At 36.9% G+C, this 27154-nt stretch overlaps 1 protein-coding gene across 1 annotated transcript in view; it reads right to left on the reverse strand.

Annotated features, from left to right (window-relative positions):
* The window catches only part of BANK1 (B cell scaffold protein with ankyrin repeats 1), a 309952-nt gene that overhangs the window by 136774 nt on the left and 146024 nt on the right, over window positions 1–27154 (reverse strand). The window contains exon 8 of the mRNA XM_047857595.1: window positions 22148–22344. Coding sequence (XP_047713551.1) covers window positions 22148–22344 — 197 coding nt within the window. The remainder of the gene's footprint in view (window positions 1–22147; window positions 22345–27154) is intronic.

Below are 27154 nucleotides of genomic sequence, written 5' to 3' on the forward strand. Positions count from 1 at the left end.
TAATATTCTCCATTGTCCCATAGGACTAAGTATTAATTGGTTAATCTGACTTACTTCAAGCTCACCTTCCTAGTTGGTTTCTTGCAAATTCTCCTGTCACATGCCACATATTTATTTTAATGTTATTACAGGTACTTGAAGTTTTTCTTTTTTTTTTTTTTCAACGTTTATGGGACAGAGAGAGACAGAACATGAATGGGGGAAGGGCAGAGAGAGAGGGAGACACAGAATCGGAAACAGGCTCCAGGCTCCGAGCCATCAGCCCAGAGCCCGACGCGGGGCTCGAACTCACGGACCGCAAGATCGTGACCTGGCTGAAGTCGGACGCTTAACTGACTGCGCCACCCAGGCGCCCCTACTTGAAGTTTTTCAAATAAATCATATTCTCTCTCACTTCTAGTCTCTGCTCATCCCACTCCTTATGCCTGTAATGCTTGTTCTTTACTCCTTCTCTTGGCTAATAGTGAGAGAAATTTTATGGGATGCCTTTGGGTGATGCAGCTGCAGAATCAATTAAGGCTGAATAAGTCCCTGGTTGCCAATCTTAGTAACAGCAGAAAAATGAAGATGCTGAGGCTGGTAGTCACCCAGATGGTTCAGCCCTGCTGACTAGCACATCAGTGTTCCTTCTTCCTGATTTCTCTTTTGGTTCTTGGGTTTACCTCCTGATATAAATAAGTATTGCTCTCACTCTCGGTGAAGTACAGTTACTGGAGAGGCTCAACATGGTACAGTAAAAACCATATTCCACTGTTCCATTTCATGCTTAGGAGTCTCAGCCACCCTCTACAAGTGGATATCAGAAGAGTCAGCAGCGATAACACAAAAATATAAGGAGCAAAAACAACTCCAAAGAAATATGGGGGAAATAACAGCAGTACTAATTCAGTTGTTAAAATGAAAAATTTGGAATAAATTCAAACCTCCCTACTTCTATTCAAAAATAAACTTCAAACTATCAGTTTTATGAAATATATATGTATATGGTATATGGTATAGATATACATGGTTATCAAACTTTTCTCGCTTTTTTTTTAGTTTTTTCATTTTTTTTTAGGAGAGAGCACACACGTGCACATGCATGCAAGCAGGGGAGGGATGCAGAGAAAGAGAGAGAGAGAGACTGGAATCCAAAGCAGGCTCCATGCTTAGGGTGGAGCCTGATGCAGGGCTTGATCGCATCACCCGGGATCATGACCTGAGCTGGAATCAAGAGTCAGATGCTTAAACAACTGAGCCACTCAGGCACCCCGATACTTTTCTCACATTGAATACTGGCTTTATACATAGTCCCACCTTACACTTCTGAGAAATGAAGGATATTGTCCTCTAGGACAAGACCCTCACATTCACTTTTCAGAACTGATAGTTCTTTATCTTCTTGCAGATTTCCACAACTGTCAAGGTAACTCAGGTAAGAAGGAAAAGCCTTTTATTCTAGACTAGGATTGGTGGGAATCCCAGTAAACCTGAGGATGACCCCAGTCAAAATGGAATGAAAAACTCCTATCTTTCTTTGCTTTGTCAGTTGAGAGGGCCTAGAAGGAATGTTAACCAAGGAACAATGAGCTCTTCTCAAATCTTGATTTCTAGTATCATTCTCCAACAAAAGGAACCAGAGTTCCTTGAGAAATGGCTGATACCAGGGCAGGGGTGGGAAATATACAAGACAGTATACAAACTATAGCACCAGAAAGTAAAGAAGTATTTAAAAAAAAAACCCATAATGATGGGTATATCAAAGGGACAAAGAAACAAACTGAAATTGCTCCTAATGGCCAAAGCTAGAACATTTGGGCAACAAAATAACATAGGATTGGATTATAACTCAAAATATAAACATCTGAGTCCATGCTGATATAAATAAATGATTGCATAAACATAAGTAAATGGAGGTAGAGTAGACAATTATCCTGTTCAGAATTCGGTACACTTTATGTAAATATTTTTTTTAAATATTTTTATTGATTTTTGAGACAGAGAGAGACAGAGCATGAGCAGGGGAGAGGCAGAGAGAGGGAGACACAGAATCTGAAGCAGGCTCCAGGCTCTGAGCTGTCAGCACAGAGCCCGACATGGGGCTCAAACTCACAGACTGTGAGATCATGACATGAGCTGAAGTCAGACGCTTAACTGACTGAGCCCCCCAGGTGTCCCCTTATGTAAATATTTTGACCTCAGGGAAGTGGAGCATAGAAACCTGGCCATACCTCTGAGGTGAGCCACCACACTATGACTGACTGGGGTGGGAGGTTTTGGCCAGGACTGGGTTTGAAATAAGAGGTGAAGCACAAATTCCCACTCCTTAAGTGGAGGTTGTGCATAGTGACTTTCTTTTTTTTTAAAATTTTTTCTTTCACATTTATTTATTAATGAGAGACACAGAGACACAGAGCGTGAGCAGGGAAGGGGTAGAGAGAGGCGGAGACACAGAATCTGAAGTAGACTCCAGGCTCTGAGCTGTCAGCCCAGAGCCTGATGCAGGGCTCGAACTCACAAACTGCGAGATCATGACCTGAGCCAAAGTCGGTTGCTTAACCAACTGAGCCACCCAGGTGGCCCATAGTGACTTCCTTTCAACGAGGAAAGAATGAAGTGGGGGTGGGGAAACACCTTTACACTGGAGAAACCTAAGGAATACCAGTCCAGCTAGGCGGTCAAGGATAACAACAGTGGTGAGTCCTGTTGACAGCCTGTTCTATTGACTTGGTGTGATGTCAGAAGACTGGCACTCCACCTCTGTGGGCCTCCTCTCCCAAACCCATAACCTCAGTCTAACAATGAGAGAACCACTTGATAAGTCCTTCTTGAGGGACATTCTATAAGATACCTGACCAGTACTCTTTAGCACAGAGAAGTAATCAAAAACAAGGAAAGTATGAGAAACCGTCATGGCCCAAGAGGAACCTAAGGAGATGTGACAACTAAATGCAATATGGTATCCTGCATGGGATTCTGGAACAGAAATGAAAATTAGGTAAAAATGAAGGAAATCTGAAAGTCTGAATAAAGTATGTACTTTAGTTAATGGTAATATATCAATATTGGTTTGTTAATTGGGACAAATATACTATAACAATGTAGGATGTTAACAATAGAGAATACAACTGGTGGAGGAGTATAGGGGAACTCTGTACTATCTTCACCACTTGCCTTTACATCTAGAAGTATTCTTAAATATAAAGTTTATTTTTAAACAATTTTTTAAATGTTTTATTTATTTTTAAGACAGAGAGAGACAGAGCATAAGCAGGGAAGGGGCAGAGAGAGAGGGGGAGACTCAGAATCCAAAGCAGGCTCCAGGCTCTGAGCTGTTAGCACAGAGCCCGACATGGGGCTTGAACCCACAAACTGTGAGATCATGACCTGAGCTGAAGTTGGATGCTTAACCAACTGAAACATCCAGGTGCCCCTAAAGTTTATTTTTTTTAAAAACTAAATAAAATAACTTTATATATCTTTTTTTTTCCTACCTGGAAAAGCGCACAGTCCTTACCATTGCAATATTTAATATACAGAACATTAATCATTCTAATTACATGCATTTATCTAGAGAAATACATGAATGCTTCCTAATGATGTGCAGGGGAGGAAAACTGAAAGAACACACCTCTTAGGGCCAATCATCAAAGAAACAAATTGAAGCAAATTGACAACAGATGAATGAGCCCTATGTAGCTTGGTTTATGGATTCATCCAATGTTCAGTAAGGAAAGTAAAAGTTGAATTCGCTCTTACTCAAGTTTAGAGGATATATGAGTAATGTCAGAGAAGCTAACTTGTCAAAGGAGATCAATTTGTGACTTTAGCGCTATTTTTGAAAATTACTTTCTTATTGTATCATATTTTATCTTTTCTTATGCCTTCAGAACATCTGGACACATTAAAATGCATTTTTATTAAAATTACATGGTTTGAAATTTGATCTATTCTAAGTTAGTGCCTATGGCTGATGTGCCAACCGTGTGTGGCAAAGATAGGTCTTACCAAAAATAATCCATGCATTCCACTACATTTCTCAAAATTCCTCGTCGTTGGGTTGGGGCCATGTGACTGTTTTGGCCAATGATTTGTGAGAGGAAATGATGCTAGTCACTTCTAGCAGAAGCAGTTAAGAGACCAGGTCTCTAAACCTCCATCTCTCTGTTCTTCTGAGATTGTGACTTCAGAAGTCATGTTCTAGGTGCTGCTGGGAATGATGGTGTATTATCCATTAGCCTAAGTTTCTGAGTTATTGTGTAGCACAGATACCTCTCTCCAAACCTTGCCAGCCTATGTTGAATATGTGATATGTTCTACATATTGTATTATGCGATAAGACACTGGAGTTTGTCTGTTGCTATATTCAATGGCAATTATGACAACATTTAACAAAAAAATGAAGAAGTTAATATTTAATAATTTAAGAAGTTGATATTACATTTTAGGCTATCTTATAATAGGTAGTCAGAAGTAGCTTTTAAGATTGCTATAAAGTTTACTTGCCACAGAACCCAAATCATAATGCTTTATCCCACAAAAGAATATTGTAAAATTTAGAAGGCAGCAGGTATAGGAATTTTGGGTAGGGACAGAGGCCCTTGTAAAACCCATTTGGGAAGGAAAGTTACTCTTGTCAAACCAAGAAAAATGAGATAAATTAAAAATATTAAAAGAATGGGGAGTTCAGCAAAAGATTAAGATTTCAGTGCATAATGTTTCAGGTATGGATACATCTCAGGTAGACATAGTGGCTAATTCATATTTACCGCTTGTGATTTTAGGAACATGGGATTCAGAAACTCAGGCTATGCTATTCCTGGAAGTAGAGAGAAATGGGTTTGATTGAATACAGTTTAAAGTATATTGAGGACTATCTATAAGATACTGTGTATAATTTTTAAAAACATGGGGGTATGAACAGAGAACATGTATTCATACTATGCACGCAAAGGTCATACATATCAGCTTTGGAATAGTGTCAGTCAGGGCAGGAAATGGGTGTTATGGACTGAGGTTCCCCAGGAGCTATCTACCATTCTCTTAATTATTCCTGATAACATGTGTTGCCACATTTTTTTTCCTAGTGATTAAACTTTTTAATATGACTGTAGTGACAGGGTTTGTTCCATGTTTCATACATTCCCTAGGGGCCTCCTTAAACTAATTACTTGAGGGAAATATGGCAGGTTCTATAAATTATGATATTATGCATGTACAGTATTTTCAATGGCATTTAATGATAAATTGAATAAATGTGTTGAATTCAGGGAAGATATCTTTTTCCTCCCCCTTTTTATCTCGATAAATTAAAAAAAATTAAAATAGATAACTTCTCAAAAAAGTAGATTATGGGCATTAGGTTAAAGTATTGATGGTATATTTCTCTCTACTCCACTAATTAGTCCCTGTGCCCCACTAATGAACCAAATGTATTTTTCAGAAAATTAACAGTCCATAGCAAAAATTATATTTTAATTTATATCCACAAGGCAATTTTTGGACACAGATGTTTTCCTGATTGATTCCTTAAGAACTTTTCTTATAAGTTTTTCATTGCTTTGCTTTTAGAAATGCAGCGTGGGTGTTCAATTTTACTATGTTAATTTAGATAATCTGCTTTCTTCAACTCTAGAAAGATTTTTAATGCAATGAGAACAGAACAGAGATCCCTGTCCTCATAATACTTATTTTCTCAGGTAGGGTGGCGGCAGATAATGCTATGTAGTATTTCAGAAAGTGGTAAGTGCTGTGGGGAAAAAAAAAAGTTGAGCAACATAAAGGTGAATTGGAATGCCAGGTAAAGGGGGGTTTGAGGTTGGCAATTTGAGCAGAGGTCAGAGGACCCCTCATTGAGAAGACATTTCAGCAGGTCCCCGAAGAAGAGGGAATTAGCCATGGTGCTGATTATGAAAAATGTAGGCAAACATTGCCCCCCAAATTAGAGTACAATGAAGAATAGGAGTATTGGCGAATATGTATGTAACTTGGAAAAGGTTACCTAGCAACGTTGTTTGAATATGACATTATAATATCAGTACAGCACAACAGAGACTGTTATGGTGCCACATATGGAATCTTTAACTCATTGATGAATGGTTCTAAGAGTTTGGAGGTCAGCTAGTGGCTTTGTTGTAGTTTGGTTTGATTTTAGTTATTTATAAGCTATGGCCATGAGGCCATTGGCTACACCAATCAGGAAGGCTTACCAACCTTTGATTGTCTTGTTTTGACAGAAACAACATCTAAAAATCTTGTCATAAACATAAAACAAAGGAGTAGCTGTGATTTCTAGAATTCACTTGGGATGCCTGTGGTGGAGGCTCTCATTCCTTAACATTTTCATTTCCTTCAAAGATAACAGCTACTGGGGAGCCTGGGTGGCTCAATTGGTTAAGTGTCTGACTTCAGCTCAGGTCACCATCTCACAGTTCGTAAGTTCAAGCCCCATGTCAGGCTCCGTGCTAAGAGCACAGAGCCTGGAGCCCACTTAGAGTTCTGTGTCTCTCCCTCTCTCTCTGCCCCTCTCCTGCCTCTGCTCACACTGTGTCTCTCCCTCACTCTCAAAAACAACTATTAAAAAAAAACATAATAGCCACTAAATCAATCTCCCTTTATTCCTCCCTATTGCAGCCTATAAGCATATCACATACACAACTGAGTCTACTCATCTAGTTATAACTGGGTAGTGATAGCAAAAGACCCATTTTTAAATAAGTAAGCTGTAGGGCCACAGTCTCATTTGTTGAACATAAAACCGTTTCAAAAGACTCAGCATACCCTTTAAACTGCTAATGACGCAATTTTATAATTCAGTCTGGAAGCTTCACGATAGCAAATGCTAACACATGCTCAGTCCTCTTTGGGCAATAAGAGATCCTATGCCCTGTGCTCACTTCTTTGCTTTTGGCTCTTGGCTTCACATTTACACTGGGAGCTTGCTGATGGCACCCAGGCCCTAAAGCGGGGTTCACAATATTTATGCGGCTGTAGTGAGACACACTATGAGATGCCAGCTTTTTGGCAGCCAACCGGAATGGATGAGAAGACTCAAATCACCGTAAACAAGCCAGCAATAATGATAGGAGAATCCTGACTGCTGAGTGGCAGGGTCTCACAGAGTTTATAAAAGTGTCCACAGTCACGACACTATCCATTTGGCAGCCTTTCAGCACTGTTACGAGGTCTGAGTAGAATTGTTTTCTGTCCTGGACACTTTCCACTAAACTTGGAAGGCAGAGCTGTCACTCTTTCAATAAAGATTTGACCTTCAATTGCTATGTACTTGATGTTGCTTTATTTTTGCAATAATTTGTTTCTGTCTCCATGTTACATTGTGCTACCTAGCTCAATATTCTTTTTGACAGTCATCATTGTAACATTATATATGCTAAATTATTTTTAAAATACATGTGGGTCTAAATTTGATGATATATTTGTGAAGAGACTGCAACATAGCAGTGAGAATAGCTGGGAAAACACTGGGAAACACTCACTTTTTTTTTTTATTAGGGTACAGATACAATAGCCTTTTGTATTAGGACCAAACATACTGATGCACCAACCATGTAAAACCTTGTCCCTCTGTAATATGTTTTTCTTCCAATGACTGGTTTTCTCTGAAAAAGAAACTACTTGTGGCTGCTCACGTGCTTAACTTTTATTTTTTTCTTATCTGATTCTCTTCTGATCATTGAATATGCTATAGTTACTCCAACATAAATAAAATTCTTAATCTTGCTTCCATGAGTTTCTCCAAATAATCTCCCTTCCTATAGCCCTCGTCCCATCATGGACCATTATTTATGATAAATTTCGCAACAGCCACTTGCCAATGATTCATGACATTTGTATGTCTAGAACTCGTGCTTACATTTGAAGGGGAGCGGAGTTTTTGTTGTAACTGATTTACACCATAAATTGTGGAGGGAAGAATATTTTTCAGGGTACATTCTCCAGATGATATTACGGTATCTCCATAGCACAGGCCATTTCAAAATCACAGGAAAAGGAGTACAATAATACCAGACATCCCTATATAAACACCTTTACCAGATACATTTTAATGATTACTCTTATCGCAAAGCTTTATATTTAGTCTTAGGCTATCATTTTTGCCCATCCACAAAATCTATTGTTTTGCTTCTTATCTACATTTGAGGGATAGGCTTAACTCTATGTTTTACCTCCTCTAGTACATGTATATAGTTCCCAGAAGAATGGGTGGTCTCATCTTGTTTCTTCTTTCAGAAATGCAAAATATGTTATTGACACAGAGGAAAGACACCTCATTAAAGTGGGACACAGCCACTTAGGGGATGATACGTACTACGACATAAGCTACAATTTCATCTTCAGTTTTATCTTCAGAAGCTGTTCAAGCTGAGCTCTATGGCAATGATGGTGGTGACAGTTGTGTCTTGAAAAATGGGAGCCCTCCACCTTCTGACATACTACAACTTACTAAAATATTTAATTTATAAATACTTAAGAAAATGGAATTACAATAGAGCAACTAATCTGAAACCATAAAAAGGTCCCCTTAGAAAAGTCCAAATTCTGACTTCATAGTCAGTGGAACTGGGAGAAATTTTATGAACACATTCAGACTGTTAAATTAATTACACAAGGGTGCCATTAGACTGAGGTGGCTCCAATGTCACAGTGGCCTACTTTTGGCAAACTAAAATCTACATCTCCAAATGTTTCAAAGATGCAAAATTAAAACCTATGGACAACCAATAACAAACAGCCAACTAAGCTTTAGGCTATAGCCAATCAATAACTTCTTTGCTTGGCTTCCACCTTTCCTCTATATAAGTCTCTCCTCCAGCTCCTGTCAGTGGAATGCTCCTAACCACTTCCAGTTTTCCTGATTCCAAACAAATGTTGCTCAAAAAAACTATGAACATTTTTAATATGCCTCAGTTTATCATTTATCAAGACACATATACGGATCTTCCTTGACTTGAAATGGGATTATGCTCCAATAAACCCATCACAAGTTGCAAAGATCGTAGGTCAGAAATGTATTTAATACACCTACCACACATCCTAGATTAGCCTAGCCTACCTCGCATATGCTCAGAACACTGATATTACTCTATAATTGGAAAAAGTCATCTAACATGAAGCCGACTTCATAATAAAGCACTGAGTATCTCATGCAACTTATTGAATATTGTACAAAAAGTGAAAAACAGAACGGTTGCATGGGTACAGAATAGTTGTAAGTGGATTGGCTGTTCACCCTCGTGATGAGATGGCTGACTGGGAGCTGCAGTTTCCTGTCACTGCCCGGTGAAGGGGTTTGGGACATTCCCCCCAGAATGTACCACTTTGGCATATGGATTATTTTGAACCAAAGGCAACTGAAACCCTGGGGGCTGGAGAGAAACTTTTGCTTCTCCCTTGATTATATAGAAGAAGCTAAATTGGGTGTCTTTCCCAGAATAAGGGTTTTTAACAGAGATAAATTTTATCTGAATGATCCATCTGTATGGCAGGGCAAACATCTAATTGCCAAACATCTCTTCTTATTGTCCTGTGAAGTGCATTCCTTTCCTCTGAAATCCCAGACTGCTAACCCCTCTTCCTTAGTTCAGAAGGACATATATACCTCATTTTGCCTGAATATCTTTGGAGTTTCCATGTCTGTGCGGATTCTCCATATGTGTGCTATTAAGTCTGATCTTCTCCAGTTAATCTGTCTCACGTCAATTGGATTCTTAGTCCAGCTAGAAGGACCCCCGAAGGGGGCAGGAATTCTTGCTCCCTGACATTAGCATTGTACTGCATATCGCTAGCCTGGGAAAAGATCCAAATTCAAAATTTGAAGTATGGTTTCTACGGAATACATATCACATTCTCACCATTGTAAAGTTGAAAAAGCATTAAGTTGAATCACTGAAAGTCAAACCATTATAAGTCAGAGACCCTCTATACAGACAAATTCACATCGTTATAGAAGCATATATAACATGGCCATTGTTTAAATTCTGTTTAACATATCCACTTGCCAAAGGAAATCAGAGAGAATATGGAAAAAAGTTGATTCCATGTTTACTGAGATTACAGTGTGATTAGCTGAAAATCTTTTGCCAGTATTTCTTAAAGGGCAGTTCTTCTAGCGTTTTGGACAGGCCCATTCTTCACTCATTTACTGACAGTCAGTAAGACTCTTCAGGTATCAAAATAGGTTGCCCACTTTCCCACACACCTTTTAGGAGTTATGTAGAAACCACTACAAAGCTCTTAAACAAACTGCATTTTCTTTTAAGGAAACATTTTAACCAATTCCCATATTTTCCTAGAACAATTTTAGTAAGCTATTCCTGAATTGTTATGGATTTTTATTGCTTGTCTGTGGCCCATTTGTCTGCTCCTCCCTTTCTGCCTTCTGGGGCTCTGCCTGCCTCTTGCTTCCTTTCTCATACTCCAGCTCCCTCTCCCCTCATGAGAAGAACTCAACACGTGGTCACAGCCCCAACAGCAAACAGCAACATGACAGGATTAATCTAGCACTCAAAGTATTTCTCATCTTGATTTGTACCATTGAGTGATTGAGAAAAAAAAAATCATAGAAATTTAAAATAAAATGAATACTTGTATTAGTCAGGGTTTTCTAGAGAAACAGAACCAACATGATGTATGTGTGTGTGTAATATATATATATATATTACACACACATTATGGGACTCTAGTGCATATATATATATATATATATATATATATATATATCACATTATTATAAGGAACTGGCTATTGAGAGAGAGTCTAGTACAGTGTTAAAGAATGCAAGCTAGAGTTATACTGCCTGAGTTCAAGCCTCAGCTCTACCTGTTACTTGCTGTGTGACTTCGGGCAGTCACTTAACCACTCTATGCTACATTCCTTTATCTGTGAAATAGGAGTAACAAAACATAGCTGTTATCATAAAGCAATGAAAGAGCTATCAGTACATAGCAAATTCTGTATAACTTTTTGCTAATTTTTTTTTTTTGATTCTTACACTGACATGTTCTTTTTCCAAAGTACTCAACTGCTTATTGGAGATTGCATATGGGGGTAAAATTATGGCAGAATGTGAAGGACAGATAATAAAGAACACTTTACTGTCTATCCCTCCACTTAAATGTGAGCTCATGGAGGAGTGACTTGTCTGACTTTATTATTGCAAATATAGTAATATGCAACATAGCATTCATGCTTAGCATTTATAGAACTAATTCTTTTTCACGTTGTAAATACATATACTACACATATATGTATACGTGTGTGTGTGTGAAAGACAGCATCTACTGAGATAGCCACCATGATGCGTATGGCAGATACAGTGGTGAATAAGTGTATACTTCTATGGAATTTACAGTTCTGTGGGACAGATGTTAAACACATATCCACATACATTAATAAGATGTACTGTCATCAAATTTATAGTGTGATAAAGGAAATAGATTCTAGGCTTGAATTTATTAATATGTTAATTATATCAACACTGATTATGTTATGAAAACACCATGAAATCTAATATTAAGTGGAAGTCTATATTTATAATATATGATACTAAGCATAATGTGACAAATTTCCATTTTTTTATAACTAGATTTCAATTGAATTTTATTTTTTAATTAAAAATGTTCATGGCATTTATCACATTCTGAAATTACCTTGTTTGTTTATTCATTTACTATCTCTTCAAACCAACTAGAATATAAGCACCAGGAAGGCCTACCAACATTAGCTTAAAGTTGCTAAATGCCAATGTCTACTATTCAAATTATGGCCACTCAAGTTTTTCTTGGAACTGAAAACCTCTATTGACATAAAGGTAGAAAACAGACTAAAATAAAACATAACAAACAATTCCTTGTTTGAGGAAATGTTACAGTATAACCTGTTTAACAGAAAATTTGATGAATATTATTTGCTAAATTCAGGAGTGATATCCAAAAACAGGAAAGAAAAAAATTCATAATTGGACTATTCATGTGTCATATATGTAATTTTTAAAATAAAATACTCAGTGTTAAAACAGCACAAACCGATTGAAATATTAAAATATGGTCATGGTGGGGGTGCCTGGGTGCTCAGTCGGTTAAGCATCTGACTTCGGGTCAGGTCATGATTTCATGGTTCGTGGGTTCAAGCCCCATGTCAGGTTCTGTACTGACAGCTCAGAGCCTGGAGCCTGTTTCAGGTTCTGTGTCTCCCTCTCTTTCTATGCCCCTCCCCAACTTGTACTCTTTCTCTCTCAAAAATAAATAAACATTAAAAAAATATTTTAAAAAATATGGTCGTGGTGAAGTTTAAAAAGAATGATAAGCAGTATAATTCCACAGGCTTTTCGTATACATAATTTGACCCTTACAATATTCTGACATTCAACAAAGTAGATTTCAGAGAAAAATAAAAGTACAGGGTTTTCTCTGTTCTCCTTCCCTCCTCTAACAATCCTGTTATATCAGGTGCAGAATGAGTGCTCAATAAATAGGGGGAAATGATTATAATGGTAATAATATGATGATGAGGTAGACATTCTATTTGGAAGCATTATATGGACATAATTTTTGGAATGCCAAGGAAAGAGCACATAAAGAGATTGGAGGTGACGAACTGGTTCACTCAGTGAGTACTTATTAAAATCTAGATCACTTATGGCTCCCTTTGTGCCCATCCCCTTTCTCTTCCACTTTTATAGTCCAGGCTAAAATTGAGAAGAATGATTCTAATCATTATAGAATTCATGTAGTGATACCCTAAAGTTAGTAGGTTCTTGTTATTTTTATGGCTAGTCATCTCTTTTGGAAGCCATCTGATGAGGACTCTGGCTCCAAATTTCACCACCTCTCCAATTTATGAGCCTCCATTTCCCAAAATGTAAAATAAGCAGCCGTCCCTCAGAGAGTAGTGGAGAACATGGAACAGGGAAATGTGGATAAAGTCTCTAGCCCAACCCAATACATAACAATAAGCAACTCCAAGCCTTCCCCATTCCCATAGTGCAGTTGTAATCAAGCTGCAGGCGTGTTCAGCAATGCGGTCCAATACTGCGGTAATGAACCAGATTGCTCGGATAACTGGCATTCTCCCCACCAAATGCAAGATCGATTGATTCAATATGAATCTATGCAGTAACCCATTCTTGTAATAGAGAGTTCTCATTAAGAAAATGGATTAATTGGCTTACTGATATTTTAGCGAGAGCCAGATTTGAATAAGCGGACTCGGCAGTACTGAGAAAAGCAAATTAAACACTAATAAAGGGAGAAATGTGCCTGTTTAGGCTGAAGTCTCAGCCACAGGCTCAAACTGAGGATTTGGGTTTAAGATTTGTCAATGTGAGTGGACATTAATGTCTGACAGATGAAAACACTCTAATTTTTACCCCTGGCAGCTCACTTTCTCTCCAAGACACCCATCCCAGTTGGAGGCTGCATGTGTGTCTCCTCCCCTGGAAGATTTCTGCCAGAGATTCCGAACCACTAGTCACGGAATGTGTGTCTGATATAGAATATGCTTCACACTTGTTTCCACACACAGCTAATAAGACATATTTGGGACAAACTAAGAGCAAAATATTCACTAGAACCATTCCCAAAGTATCATGGAGCTCATGTGTCATTAGAAAATTTTATCTTAATCTCTCGTCTCCTAGTGAATCGCTGTTCCATCTTTTCAATACTTGGAAAGACTTTTTATTATGATTAATTTTAAGGAGAAATAGATACATATACATACATAAATGTACATACACACATATCATTCATATCATCATCTTTCTTGTCCTGTTTAAGAGATTTGGGCAGTGCTCTCACCTTTTCAGAACCATTAATTTTCCTCTCTCTCGGTCATTCCCGTTAACTTCCAAGCATGTAATTTCTTCAGTCTTTACAAAAATGAAAAAGAAATACGTCTGTTGACCTACAAGCTACAATACCTTTTCTCTGCTTACCTTCACAGTAAAACACCCTGAAGAACTGCTATATACTCATGATCCCCCAGTTTCACTCTTTCTTTCCTTGCTTGACTCTCTGTAGTCATGTCAAGGGTTTGTAACCTCTCCCATACCTCTGACCGCATCTCCCTCCCTCAGAAGACACCCCACAAACTGCTCTTGATGGCCACAGTGCTAAACCCAAAGGTTGATTCTCTGTCCTTATCTCAATTAACCTGTCAGTAGCATTTCACAGTTGACTACTCTACCCCCTCTGTGAAATTTTCTTTCCCCCTTTGGCTTCAATGTCACTAGACTTCCTGGTATCTCTTTCTACCTCAAGGGCTAGTGCTCATTGTTTTCTGCTGGTACCCCCTATCACCTCAACTTCTAAACTTTGCAATATCTAATAGGTGTTTAGATTTTAACACATCCAAAACCAAACTGCGGATCTTCCCCAGCACTTCACACAATCTTCATCTCGGTACATAGCAAGCAATTCATTCCTCCTACCAAAATCCTTGGAGACATCAGTAACTACCAACTTCTTTTCTATATTGTTGCCAAATAATCAGTAAACCTGTTGGCTTTCCTGTAAAGTGCTAGAATATTTCATATCTGACCACTTTTGACAGTCTCTGCTACTGTTACCCTAGTCTAAACTGCTCTCATTTTGTCATGTATCCTCTGTATTACTGGGATGGTCTCTAATCCGTGCTTATCCCTCCTGCTCTTGCCCTGTAGAGTCTGTTGTCAAAGCAGCAGCTAGACAGTTAAATCAGAACATGCCATACCTCTCTTCAGAACTCCTTAATGGCTTTCATTCTCCAAAATTCATTCTCCTCACCATTGCTTATACCACTCTACAGATACTGGCCTTTGTTACCTTTCTGAGCCGATGACTATTCTCTATCTTGTTTACTCTGCTTCAGTAACATTTGCCAACTTGTTCTTTTATGGACATGCCAGGCAAATGCATCTCTGGGTCTTGGCATTTGCTGTCCTGGTTTTCTCTTATTGGAACATTTCCCCTCCAGATATCTGCATGACTTCCATAGGTTTCAAGTGGTCACCAAAAGGCTACCTTTTCAGTGAGGACTTCTCCAACTACTCATTTCAAAATCGCTGTCCCAAACTCCCCCCACATACCACCCAAAACAAGGTGGTCCTTCCTATTTCTTCTCGTTCTTAAACACTAATGTCCATCTGACACATTATATGTTCTAATTATTTATTTGTTTATGGTCTTTTTCCCATTAAAGTTTAAATTTCATGATTACAGGAGTTTTGGTCTGTTTTGGATTCCCAGTGTTTAGAACAATACCTGACACCTAATAGGTACTCAATAAATATTTGTTGAATCAATCAGTGAACTGACTTGCCAAACTAAAATCAAAGAGGCTATTGATTTCCTGGCTCAAGTGAAAGTTGATTACTTTATTTAAAACAAACCCAAGAATTTAGCCTTCAACTGGTACCATCTATTTTCCTTTTACGTTATATTTTTGGAGGCAAAATAAGTCAGACATAATCTTTAATTTCTCACATCCACATATATCACAAGGAAGGTGTTGCTACATAAGGAGAAATGAAGAAATCATATTGCTTGGCTCAGAGCTATGATATTTGATGAATATTCTTTTTAAAAAATACATGTAGTTATGCACTTTTCTCATATGTAATCTGACCTTGGAGAAGGCTTTATATAATGTAGAAAGAAGCCACACCACAACACCAGTAGAGAAGTATATATTCTGCCTACATTGAATTACATCAAACACCTTTTTTATCATCAAGCATCAAGAATGACTGAAATTCAAAGCCTACTGATGGTGGCTAAATGGTGGTCTTTAAAGTCCCTTGCAACCCCGTGTGTTTATAATCATTTATCTTCTAATTTCTCAGAAACCTTCGAAACTTGAGTCCTTTTGTTTTTCTCTGGCTTCTTTAAAACCAATTAGCTTGTATAGAAGAGACTAGTCTAGAGATGTCACTTACATGCCTGCTGGTCAAAAGGAAATGCAATTTCAGTGAGTGTAAACTTCATCACACATGTTAATTAGAGCAATCAGTATTGACACCATAGCTTTAGAGAGTAGACCTCATGAAATAAACACAATGACATTATGCTTTCAGGATGAAATTCTACAAAAGCAAACGAATTGAAATTTCATTGGGAAAATATGAGTCTTGGCAATTCTTCTCTATTAGCCACCATAAGTATCGGTGTGACCCTTGTTAGGATTCTGGAGACTGCCAGTGTCTGAAGTAAATACATCAAAGATAACGATGCTTGCAAAATTGAACTGGAGTCTTAAGTCAGGAGAAAGACCCAGGTTAAAGACAACGGCTGAGTTATTAGACACAGGAAAAGCTTGTGTAGGAAGAACGTTAGCTGTTGGGGTAAGAGAAGAAACTCAGAAGGAGTCAGTGGACATTTAGAAAGATGGCATGGTCATGGAAACCCATGCGAAGGCCTGAGCCAAAGGACACGTACGAGGAATCCAACGGATCAGATCCATGATAGATTATTCACGGCATTTGACAAAAGAGCTTCAGAGTGAAGTTAAGAGACATTTATTTCAGTTAACTCTGATACTGAAAAACAGACTGAAGAGAAAGCAGAGCTTTTGGGAGTGTGTACCTGTGTGTGCATGCACACATGTGTGCATATCTATATTTGAACATGTTTGTTCAGGGAAGAGTCAATATAATGGGAGAGATTAAAGATGCAAAAGAAAGAGAGGGTATGATTGATGCAGAGAACTAAAGTTGATATAAACAACAATAAATCGAAGGAAATGGGTGAATAAAATATCATTTATTGTGGATCTACTACATATTTAATACTTTCACATTTATTTCATTAAGTCCTAAAAACACCCTGTCAGGAATTTTCCGTTTGCAGATAAAGAAACTGAAGCTGAGAGAAAGCAAAGAGATTGTCCAAGGATGCAAACTTGGTATTTGATGAAGTTAGAATTCAAATCCAGAGCTGGCTGAATCCTGAGGCCCGAAGTGTAGAGAAAAATGGAAAATTTGGCAAACAAGTGAGGGGAGTTCAGGGAGTTTAACAGGATGTTTAGAGCTGCAGAGTTAGGGTATTAAAACTGGGTTTGTGGACTTGCAGAAGGGTAAAAGACTGTAATAGCCACTATGGTGCATTTAATGGGATTTTAGAAAGAGGTTGCTAAGTAGCTCCAAAAGCATAACAGAGAAATGAATTTGTAATGCATGCAGTTGAGTGCAGTTATGTGACTTGTTCCAGGTTCTTTAGTTCTAACAGAACATCAATACTGAACAAAGGCCAGAATTCTAAAATGTACTGTAGGCTGGCCTATTAAAAATATATACTGAAGATAGCAGTTGGGATAATTTAGAATTCTCTAAAACTAAACTTAAAAAAATCCTGAATGGAGAGAGAATCTGACCAATTATTTTATTTACATCATGGGACCTAGTTAAGGATATTATTGGTTAAGTGAGATCAAACAAGCCCTTAAAGTTGACACTTACCTTCTGCCCCGTCATTGTGTAAATAGATGCTGAGCACCTCCAGTGCCCATAACAGTGGGAGAGGAAGGGAGCCCATTACCCATTATCAGCTTCTAGACTTGTAAGAAAGAAGAACTACATTGGCAAAGCAGGGTGTGAAGCTACTTAGACAGAATAAGTATACACTAATATATACTAAATTAAATGAACACTCTACCAGAGAACAAATAGTATATAAAGCACCAAGTGAGCAATACTAAGACTGAGGGAGATAGTCAAGAAGAGTGATGTTCACTGGCCTAAACATAAAGTCTAACTTCTGAGTGATAGGTTCTCCACAGCAGTCAGTCCATCATTGCTTAATACAGGGATTCTCAAAGTGGTTTAACTTCTACCTTTCTGTACCTTCATTCCAAACCCTGGACCATTTGAAAAAGTTCAGGGTCATTGTCGGTCAGCCAGACACTAGAGGGCAACAGCCCCCTCCCCCTCACACACACACACACACACACACACACACACACACACACACACACACACAAGCCCACTGTCCACAGAGGCAAACAGCAGTGTTAGATTAAGTCAATGAGAGCAAGATGTTATAGGAATCTCATCACAGATGAAAACAATAGAAAGATTCCCAGTGAAGAGTCTGTCTGAAATTGCCAGCTAGAGAAAGTACATGGAAAGCTGATTTTGTAATTCCTAAATTTTAGTGAAATGATTTATGATTAAGATCTTATTAACATATACATAAAACTACATAAGTGAACACTGTGGTGGAAGAAAAAATATAATCAGTCTGAATGCTGTTCCTAAGAGAAATAAACATATGTTCTCCAATTCCATGCCAGCCAATAGAGGAGGATATATCTCCCTGTCCATTTACATAATGATGTCATCATTTTGTTAAGTGTTTTAAACTGATGGAGATGGGTGGGGTGACATATTCAAGATAATATAAGGAAGTACGTGCTTAAAAGAAATTCTAATTTTTGCTGCATACTTTATATTGAATCAGAGACTATGTCTTTATCTGTGGCCAAAGTTTCAGCTTATTTTCAATTTTTCAGGTATTTTTTATTTAAAAGATAACATTTCAGAGGACTGAATTAATTGTCAATATTGCTATTTCTTATTTGAAATAATCTGGGATCTCCTCTAGAACTTTGTTAAGTAAATCGTGGCTCACTCAATTGTAGATTTAAGCACCAACCCTTATCCTCTTGGTCCATCCACCTTTCATAGTAATTTTCTGAGGAGACGTTGTCAGAAACTGAAAATAGAGTAGTTTATTTGAAAGACCTTATGGATTTTAGAAATATATAGTATTATTATCTATAATAGTACTGAAAACATGAAAAAAAGTATAGGTATTAATTAGATAACATTCTCAAAACATGAAAGCTATCTGTTCACAATAAATTCCACTTATAGATTGTGTATAAATTATTAACTTCTCAAAGGAAAAATGTCATGAAGAAATTAAGAGATGTTATTTGAGCCTTCTTTTTTTTCTTTTCTCTTATTCTTCAAATAGTTTACATTAAGCTATAGAGGGCATTTTGTTTGTGAATGCTTGCCAATGGTTCTTTTTCTTCCCTGTGTTTTAAAAAATCACAATTGGCTTTTTCCTTCTACCCATTTTATTCAAACATATCATGTTGTAATTCTCTGTGAAATCCTAAAATTAACAGTGTTTCACTGATGGGCGATGAGGAAGAATTGAACGTATCAGTCAGTTAGTTGGGGGCAAAATATGTTTGAAATTAAAAATATGTATTTCTTCTGCACAGAAGTATGGTTCATTGGATTGTAAACCTCAAACCTGAAAGAATATCAACTTCTTTCAACCATTCTGAAACAATCGTTAATGGAAAGTGGTTTTTTTTAAAGGAAAGTTTGAACATGTATGTGACAATCTAGATTTATCAGCGTGATAACATTAAAGCTATGTAAATATTATTAATGAAACAATAAAGTACTGTAGCAGCCTAGTGAGATTGTATATTTTTTTCTCTATCAGGTTCAGATATACTCTTAAGAGACGTAGTTACCATAATTTGAATATAAAATTTCAACATGTGTTTCTCTGGCTTTCATTAAGGAGATAAAATATTTGGATTTATTTTAAATAAAACTGATGATTAGAAGAATAGTCAGAAAAGTAAATCAACAGGAAACACGCTTTTTCACGTGTGTCACAACCTAACAGATATATTCCCATTTTCTTTACCACACATTTGCAAAAAGGTCTTTGGTAGCTTGAAAAATTATTGTACCTAATTATCCATAACCATAATATACCTTTATAAAACTGCTGTCCCTTGCAACAGTTATAGTCACTTCCTTACTGACATCAGAACACTCACAAAGTAACTAATCTAACCTGTTTATAATGGCAATGTCCACTATGGACATTCTGACAAAATGTAATAGCTCACAAAGAAACAAAATATATAGCATCATTTAATAAGTTTCATAGCATAATTATCAAGTATAACTGCAAAATTAGAATGCAGCCATTATCAAAGAGTGAAGAGTCACCTACAGGCAGTGATTATTAGCTATGTTATCCATACTAATCTATGAACAGAATCTCTTCATTACAAATGAGTACCTCTCACGTTTTGAGAATGTTATCTAATTAACACCTATACTTCTTTCATGTTTTCAGTCCTATTATGGATAATAAAACCATAATGCCATCAACTTGAATCAGTGCTATTACTACAAGAGCAGAGATCAAATGTCCATGGGATGTGAGAGAAAAAGAAAATTATTTCCCATATCCATCACATCCTACCTTTGAACTTAACATTCCTGTCTACCGCCATTATTATCTAGTATCATGTTATTTATGGGGCACATGCAGTTTGCATGAGGCTGCATCTGTTAAAAGGGGAGTCTTCACTGGAGAATGAGAAGTGGAAGCCTTACTCTTTGAAAAAAAAAATCAGAGCTTATGTTAGAAAGTAACCCTGGATGCTAAAGACTTTCACAGGCTTTCTTTTTTTCTTTTCTTTTCTTTTTTCTTTTCTTTTCTTTTCTTTTCTTTTCTTTTCTTTTCTTTTCTTTTCTTTTCTTTTCTTTTTTCTTTTCTTTTTTAGAGAGAGAGAGAGTGTGAGTGAGTGCATGCACGAGCATGAGCAGGGGAGGGGTAGAGAGGGAGAGTATCTTAAGCAGGCTTCACGCCCAGCACAGAGCCTTATGTGGGACTCAATCTCATGACTGTGAGATCACGACCTGAGCTGAAATCAAGAGTCGGATGCTTAACTGACTAAGCCACCCAGGCGCCCCTTCCACAGGGAAATTTTAACTTAAGTCTACCAGTGGTTAAAAATTTGAGAATAAGGTTGTAGAGAATTGAGACAGGCAACCAAGATGTGCTGCACAACAGTACTGTAGGCAATTATGCAAAGCTGAATTGATTCATTAGCTTACCTGAGACAGATACCATACCATTGGTCAATGGCTATATAGAGTGGATAATTACTAAAGTGAATGCACTCATCAGATATGTGAGAATCACTATCTAAAATCTTTTCAGGAATAAAAATAATTCTTATTCACGATTTGAAGGACATAGAATAATAATAAGTACTTTTAAAAATTTTGTTACAAACCCTTATTTATGTATTTATTTATTTTTGTTTCTGTATTTATTTTAAATAAAAGCAAAAGATATCCTATTGTAATTCATTGTGAATGATATCCATGCTATTCTGGTAACTACTTTGTTATTTCTTAAAAGTGGGGAAAAAGTTAGATTGGTTGTCATTTGACTCTCTGGAATCCACAAATATGATTCGTTTATGGAAGTCCAGTATTACATTGACTTAACCTAATAATCAGAATGAATGGTAAAATGACCAGAAGCTACTCATTGTATTTCAATGTTCTTTATTAACTGTTCATTGGCAATAAAATTATTTATTTTATGAGAGTCAAAAGACAAATTTTGACATATTCGCCAGACGATTATTTTCTTATGTTTTCCAAAGAGCCATCAGAAGCATAATTCACTTTCACAAGCAAAATGTACATAACATTTCTCTTGTTACAAGAGAAAATAATTGCTCTTCTAAAGCTGATCATGAAAACACAAAATGTGTTCTATGTATTAAGGTAGTATCCCCTCCTTCAAAATCGTCCCTTGGTTGTATTCTTGCTAAAATCTAGACTAATATGCTTCTGAAATTTGAGGCTTTAACCTACATAATTAGGATGAGGGACTTAACAGCGTGAGAAAAGGAAGCCCATGTGAGAAACACATTTAAGTAACATGAATTAACTTTTTATTAAATAGACTTTTCGAATGATTTAAAAAATGTATTCTTTTAACCTATCAATTATTCATCTAATTTCATATGCCTAACAGTGTCTTACTTAGACTCCTGAATGAAAGAATAAATGTAATAGGGTTTCATTTCCTTCTCACCATCTCCCCTCCAATATGGAACAGACTGTATAGAAACCAGAAAGACAAGCTTTTTAAAAGCTTTTTAGGGGAGGGAGGGTGGAGTCAGAGCTGGTTTATGGTGATGCTAAAACAAACTGACCTATCTTGCGAAATGCTTTTTCAGGACCAAAAGACACTACAAACTAGCTGAGAAGCAGCATCATTCCCGAAAGAGCAATGTGCATACAGGCATGCACACACACACACACGCGCGCGGGCAAACACATTTATTTTATAAAAAGTGTCCTAGAGATAAAATGGAAAAAAAAACTTACTGAGAAGTCTTCAAAGATTTTCTTGAGTTCTTGGTGACCATGCCTTTCAGCGATATGTGCTGGATCTGAACCCTCCAAATTTTTCACCTTAGATGCCCAGGTTGCTCCTGAACATTGAAGCAAATGGATAGCTAAGTTCTTTAAACCAAATTTTGCTGCACAGTGGAGAAGGGTTGGAAGTTCCTTGAAATGAGTATCTGTAAGGATGAGAGGTAATAGGATTAATATGTTTTTATCATACCTGGAACTCCATAAGAAAAAGTCGAACACAATCTAGTCCTAAAAGTAATTCTCACAAAGCAGAACAGATTTTTGTGTGATTTTTCATCGGTGGTTTTAACAATGTAGCATCTCTTCCTTTCTATTTCTCATCTTACAATGAATATAAACTAATATTCTCATTAGTATTAATGCCTCACTCTTACTTGTGGGATAATTTTAATTTGAAAAGACACACCAACCTCTTAAATATAAAACAGAACAAAAATATCATATTGTAATAACTCCTTTTGAAGATACTTGGACATGAGGCAAATACTAAATAACAATATTAAATAGGTTCATCTATAAAACCTTTTTGTGTTTTCTACTGTCACGCCTGGTTTGCTTCCTTCTGAAGTTGAAATGGACACATAATTCCTGGAGGGGTTATATTAGATTCTTTCAAAAAGGAACTGCAACAGAAAATACAGGCGGACACTTTTACGAACATCTTCAGTACGGAAATTTCCATCAGGACTTTACAGCTTTCGTATCAATGTTTTGGAGTTTGAATTTCATAATTAGTTATTAGCTCTCAGTTAGAAGTATTAATTATGCATCACTATAACATGGTGAATGTAAACAGCTACCTCAGTGACAAAACACACACAGATGAGTGATGGTTTGTTATTAGTCTTTATTTTCACAACTAGCTAGAAAAAATGTGGTATAGAAACCACACATCAGCTTGCTTTAATAGCTGTGGCATTATCAGAAGCAAGCAGTGTGAAGACGTATGGCAACAGAAAGAAAGGTGTCAAAGCAAAAGTCAATTCTCTTCCATAGTGTTTTGGAAAACTGAATCTGGCCTCGTTTTCCTCTTTGCTATATTGTAGGCTAAAGGGAAACAAAAGGAAAAGAGAGCAGAATTAGACTTTGAGTTTTCGATTCACCTGAGTGTCTTGGGGCACAGTAAATTAGTTTGTTGGTTTGCATGTTTTAACAGAAGACAAAACAAAAGAAAAACCTCCAGGATACATTAAGAACTTACTGTAAGCAATATTTTACCCTTCAAAATGTGTTAGAACTAAACAGCTCTATGTAAATCTGTGGTTATATTTCAATGATAAGTGCTGCTCGCCCCGGGCCTCCACGCCCGGGGCTGTCACTTACCATGGCTCATCATGCCTGAATCCTCTCCCTGTACCTGAGAGAAAGGGGTCAGAGAATCCCACACAGCCTCCAGACCATGGGGTCTCAGCTGAGAAACTTCCAGGGAAGGTCCGAGAAGTGGGAGACACAGAATCCCAAGCAGCCCCTCCAGGGGCTATGCAGTTCTTATATTGTGTGCAGTGGGTCAAAATTTATCAAATATTTTATGAAGATGAGCTTGTGAAAGCTGAAACTGTCTAAGGTAGGTACCATTTTCAAAATGAAAAATTATGTATTTTCTTAAAAAGGTATTAAGGTAGAATTTTTTATTTATTTTCATTAAAGGTCATTATAAAATATAATTTTCTGCTGTAATTAAACCAGGGAAAAATTAGGAAGAAAAATATTTACATGATAACATGAGATTTTTACATGCCCTGGGTCATCTCTCTCACTGCCCCATCATACAATGAACAAAAAACATCATCACCTCCCAACCAATGCTTTACGCATTATTCCTGCACATTGCTATTCTGGTGAACTTTTACATCACTGTCAATACAGCTTATAATGTTATTTTCATTAAATAAATGTTTAATCATTATAGGAATACAGTCACCTACCTCCTTTCAGTAAATTCCTCAAGTTTAAGATAATATAATATTAAAAACAACAAACTTCATTAAGAATCTCTCTTGTGCATCAAAAAGAGCAACAAACAGTCATGGTTTTCCAGGGTACCTTTCCTAACAGCTGTGCTGAACCATGTTTTCTGATACACAAATTAAGATTGTAGTGATCATGCTAAAGATACTAGAGGTCTGAAGCTTGGCTTCTTTATTTTCCGTTTCTTTACTTCATTTTTAGTGGTAGCTTAAAATCCATTAATCTACTAGAATGCTTTTTGAAGTTACAGACATGACAGAGCCTTAGAGGGTATCTTTCCAGTTTCCTACCCAGTAATAGAATTGTATTCCCAGAGGCCATAAGAGATGATCTGGGTACTGCTTGCATACCACTAATGACAGAGTGCTCTTTACTTCCTAAGGCAGCCTGTGTTTTGGTTAGACAACACTGATTATTGGATAATTACGACTTCTGTTGGGGTGAAATGTATTTCCTCTAAATTCTCATGTATTCTAATCCTTTGGGCAATATAGAATACGATAGCTACAAAGGCACAGGTATTTAGTACGTGAACTTCAACAAGCTACTAATTATCTGAGCCTAGCCTTCTCTTCCAAGTCATAGGGCTATTGAGATAATTAAGTGACTTAACAGAAAAAGTGCCCAGGGAAGTGGCTGAAACATAGTAGGCATTCAATAAATATTCGTTTCCTCCCTTTATCTCTACTGCATCAAATAGTTTAAGCCATCCTTGTCCTAATTTATCTTTGTTCCAACATTAAAATCTCTGATTCTTTCCATTATTCCCAATACTAACCATCCTGAGAGCTTGACTCCAGAATAGTTGGTCCTTTACAAAACGATGAATCAGTTTTAAACCTGCTTAAACAATCGTTTACAGCAATATTTTTCATTATCTTGGATCGGGTTATTTTGCCTGCTTATTTTCACTAAGTAGGAAATGCTCAGCCTGCTAATATACATGGTCAATAACTAAAAATTTCTAATTTAAGTTTTTTTTTTTTAATTAAAGCATGACAGAGTTAACCTTTCACAGAATTTGAAATGATGCAGAGGAGCTATGTTAGTTATTTTAATGTTAATTGAATCATGATCTTTAGCTTATTTTTATAGAACATCAAATTAAATATACTCAGTATGTGCATATATTATATTTATATGTATGTGAATAAAGGTATTCATGTCAATAAAGGTACCATTATGCTAAGAATTAGTTCCGGCTTTTAGGTGTACTTTTCATAAAATCATACTTTTTCTATCTTCACCTTGCTTTGATTATTACGGGAATTTAAGACATGAATGGATTCCTCTGTATCTGAAATAGGCCTGTCTGTAATCACATAATCACTAATGTTTTTGTGTAAAGATATTTATGTTCATAGAGTTTATTTTTTTAAGTACAATTTAAATTTGCCCTGATGAGTTTGATGAATTTTGACAATTCTATACACCATGAAACCACAGCCCAAAATAAGCTAAAGAAAGCTTCTATTACCACAGAAAATCCTCTCATGTTCCCTTCTAGTCAATTCTCCACTTCAGAAGCAACTACCTGCTAATTTTTATCAACATAGGTAAGTTTTATTTCTTCTTGGATTTCATAGAAGTGGAGTCATAGATACTTGTGTACTGCATTGCCTTCTGGCCTCTATTTCTGATGAGAAGTCAGATATCATTTTTGTAATTGTTTTCCTGTATGGAATGTGCTTTCTCCAGCACAATCTCCCCACCCTCGCCCCCTTCCTCCTTCAACTACTTTTAAGATTTTATCTTTATTTTTGATTTTCAGCGGTTTAACTATGGTGTGTAGGTATGACATTTTTGTATTCATTCTTTTAAAATGATTTAAAAATTTTTTTTAAATCTTTATTTATTTTTGAGAGAGAGAGAGAGAGAGAGAGAGAGAGAGAGAGAGAGCAAGCTGGGGAGCAACAGAGAAAGAAGGAAACACAGGATCTGAAGCAGGCTCCAGGCTCTGAGCTGTTAGCACAGAACCCGTTGCAGGGCTTTAACTCACAATCCGAGAGTTCATGACCTGAGGCAAGTCGGACGCTCAACTGACTGAGCCACCCAGGCGCCCCTAAAACAATTTTTTTAAATGTTTATTTTTTGAGAGAGAGAGAGAGAGAGAGAGAGCGAGCGAGCATGAGTCAGGGAGGGCAGACAAAGAGGGAGACACAGAATCCAAAGCAGGCTCCAGGCTCCGAGCTGCCAGCACAGAGCCCGACGCAGAGCATGAATCCATGAACCCTGACATCATGACCTGAGTCGACGTTGGACACTTAACTGACTGAACCTCTCAGGTGCCCCAACATTTTTGCATTTATTCTGCTCGTGGGGTGACAGGGCTTACTGAATCTGTGGATGGATGTCATTCATCAATTTTGGGTCATTCTTGGCAATTATTTCTTCAAATACTTTGTAGCCCCATTCTCTGTCACCGTTACTAAAGAAATACAATTATACATGTATTAGATTATCTAATATTATCCTATATAGTCTGGATCAGAATTAAGTCAAATTAATGTATAGATGAACTGAGCTTGTTCTTTTTTTATGGCTTTATTTTGAATCTGGAGTTTTCGTCTCTTTTTCAGTTTGAATAATTTACTTTGTCTTCAAATTTACTGATTCACTTTGTTGTTTCCATAATGAAGCCCGTCTAATTTTTAAATTTTTTCAGATATTGTCTATCTCTAGGATTTCCTTTTTTATTATAATTTCCATTTCTCTGATAAAATTGTTCTCATTTTACTCATGTTGCCAGACTTTGACAATACATTCTGTAACATATTTATCATAGTTACTTTAATGTTCCATCTGATAATTTCAACAACTGAAATACTTCTGTCTGCATCTAATCATTGTCTCTTTTCTTGACCAAGGGTCACCTTTTATTCCTTCTTCATATTTCTTGTAATATTTTATTGTATGCTGAGCATTGTATTAAAGAACCAAAGTAAATATCTATCCCCAGAATAAGGCACACTATTTCTTGAATCAGAC

This window comes from Prionailurus viverrinus, chromosome B1 (assembly GCF_022837055.1).
Source record: "Prionailurus viverrinus isolate Anna chromosome B1, UM_Priviv_1.0, whole genome shotgun sequence".
Classification (NCBI taxonomy): Eukaryota; Metazoa; Chordata; class Mammalia; order Carnivora; family Felidae; genus Prionailurus; species Prionailurus viverrinus.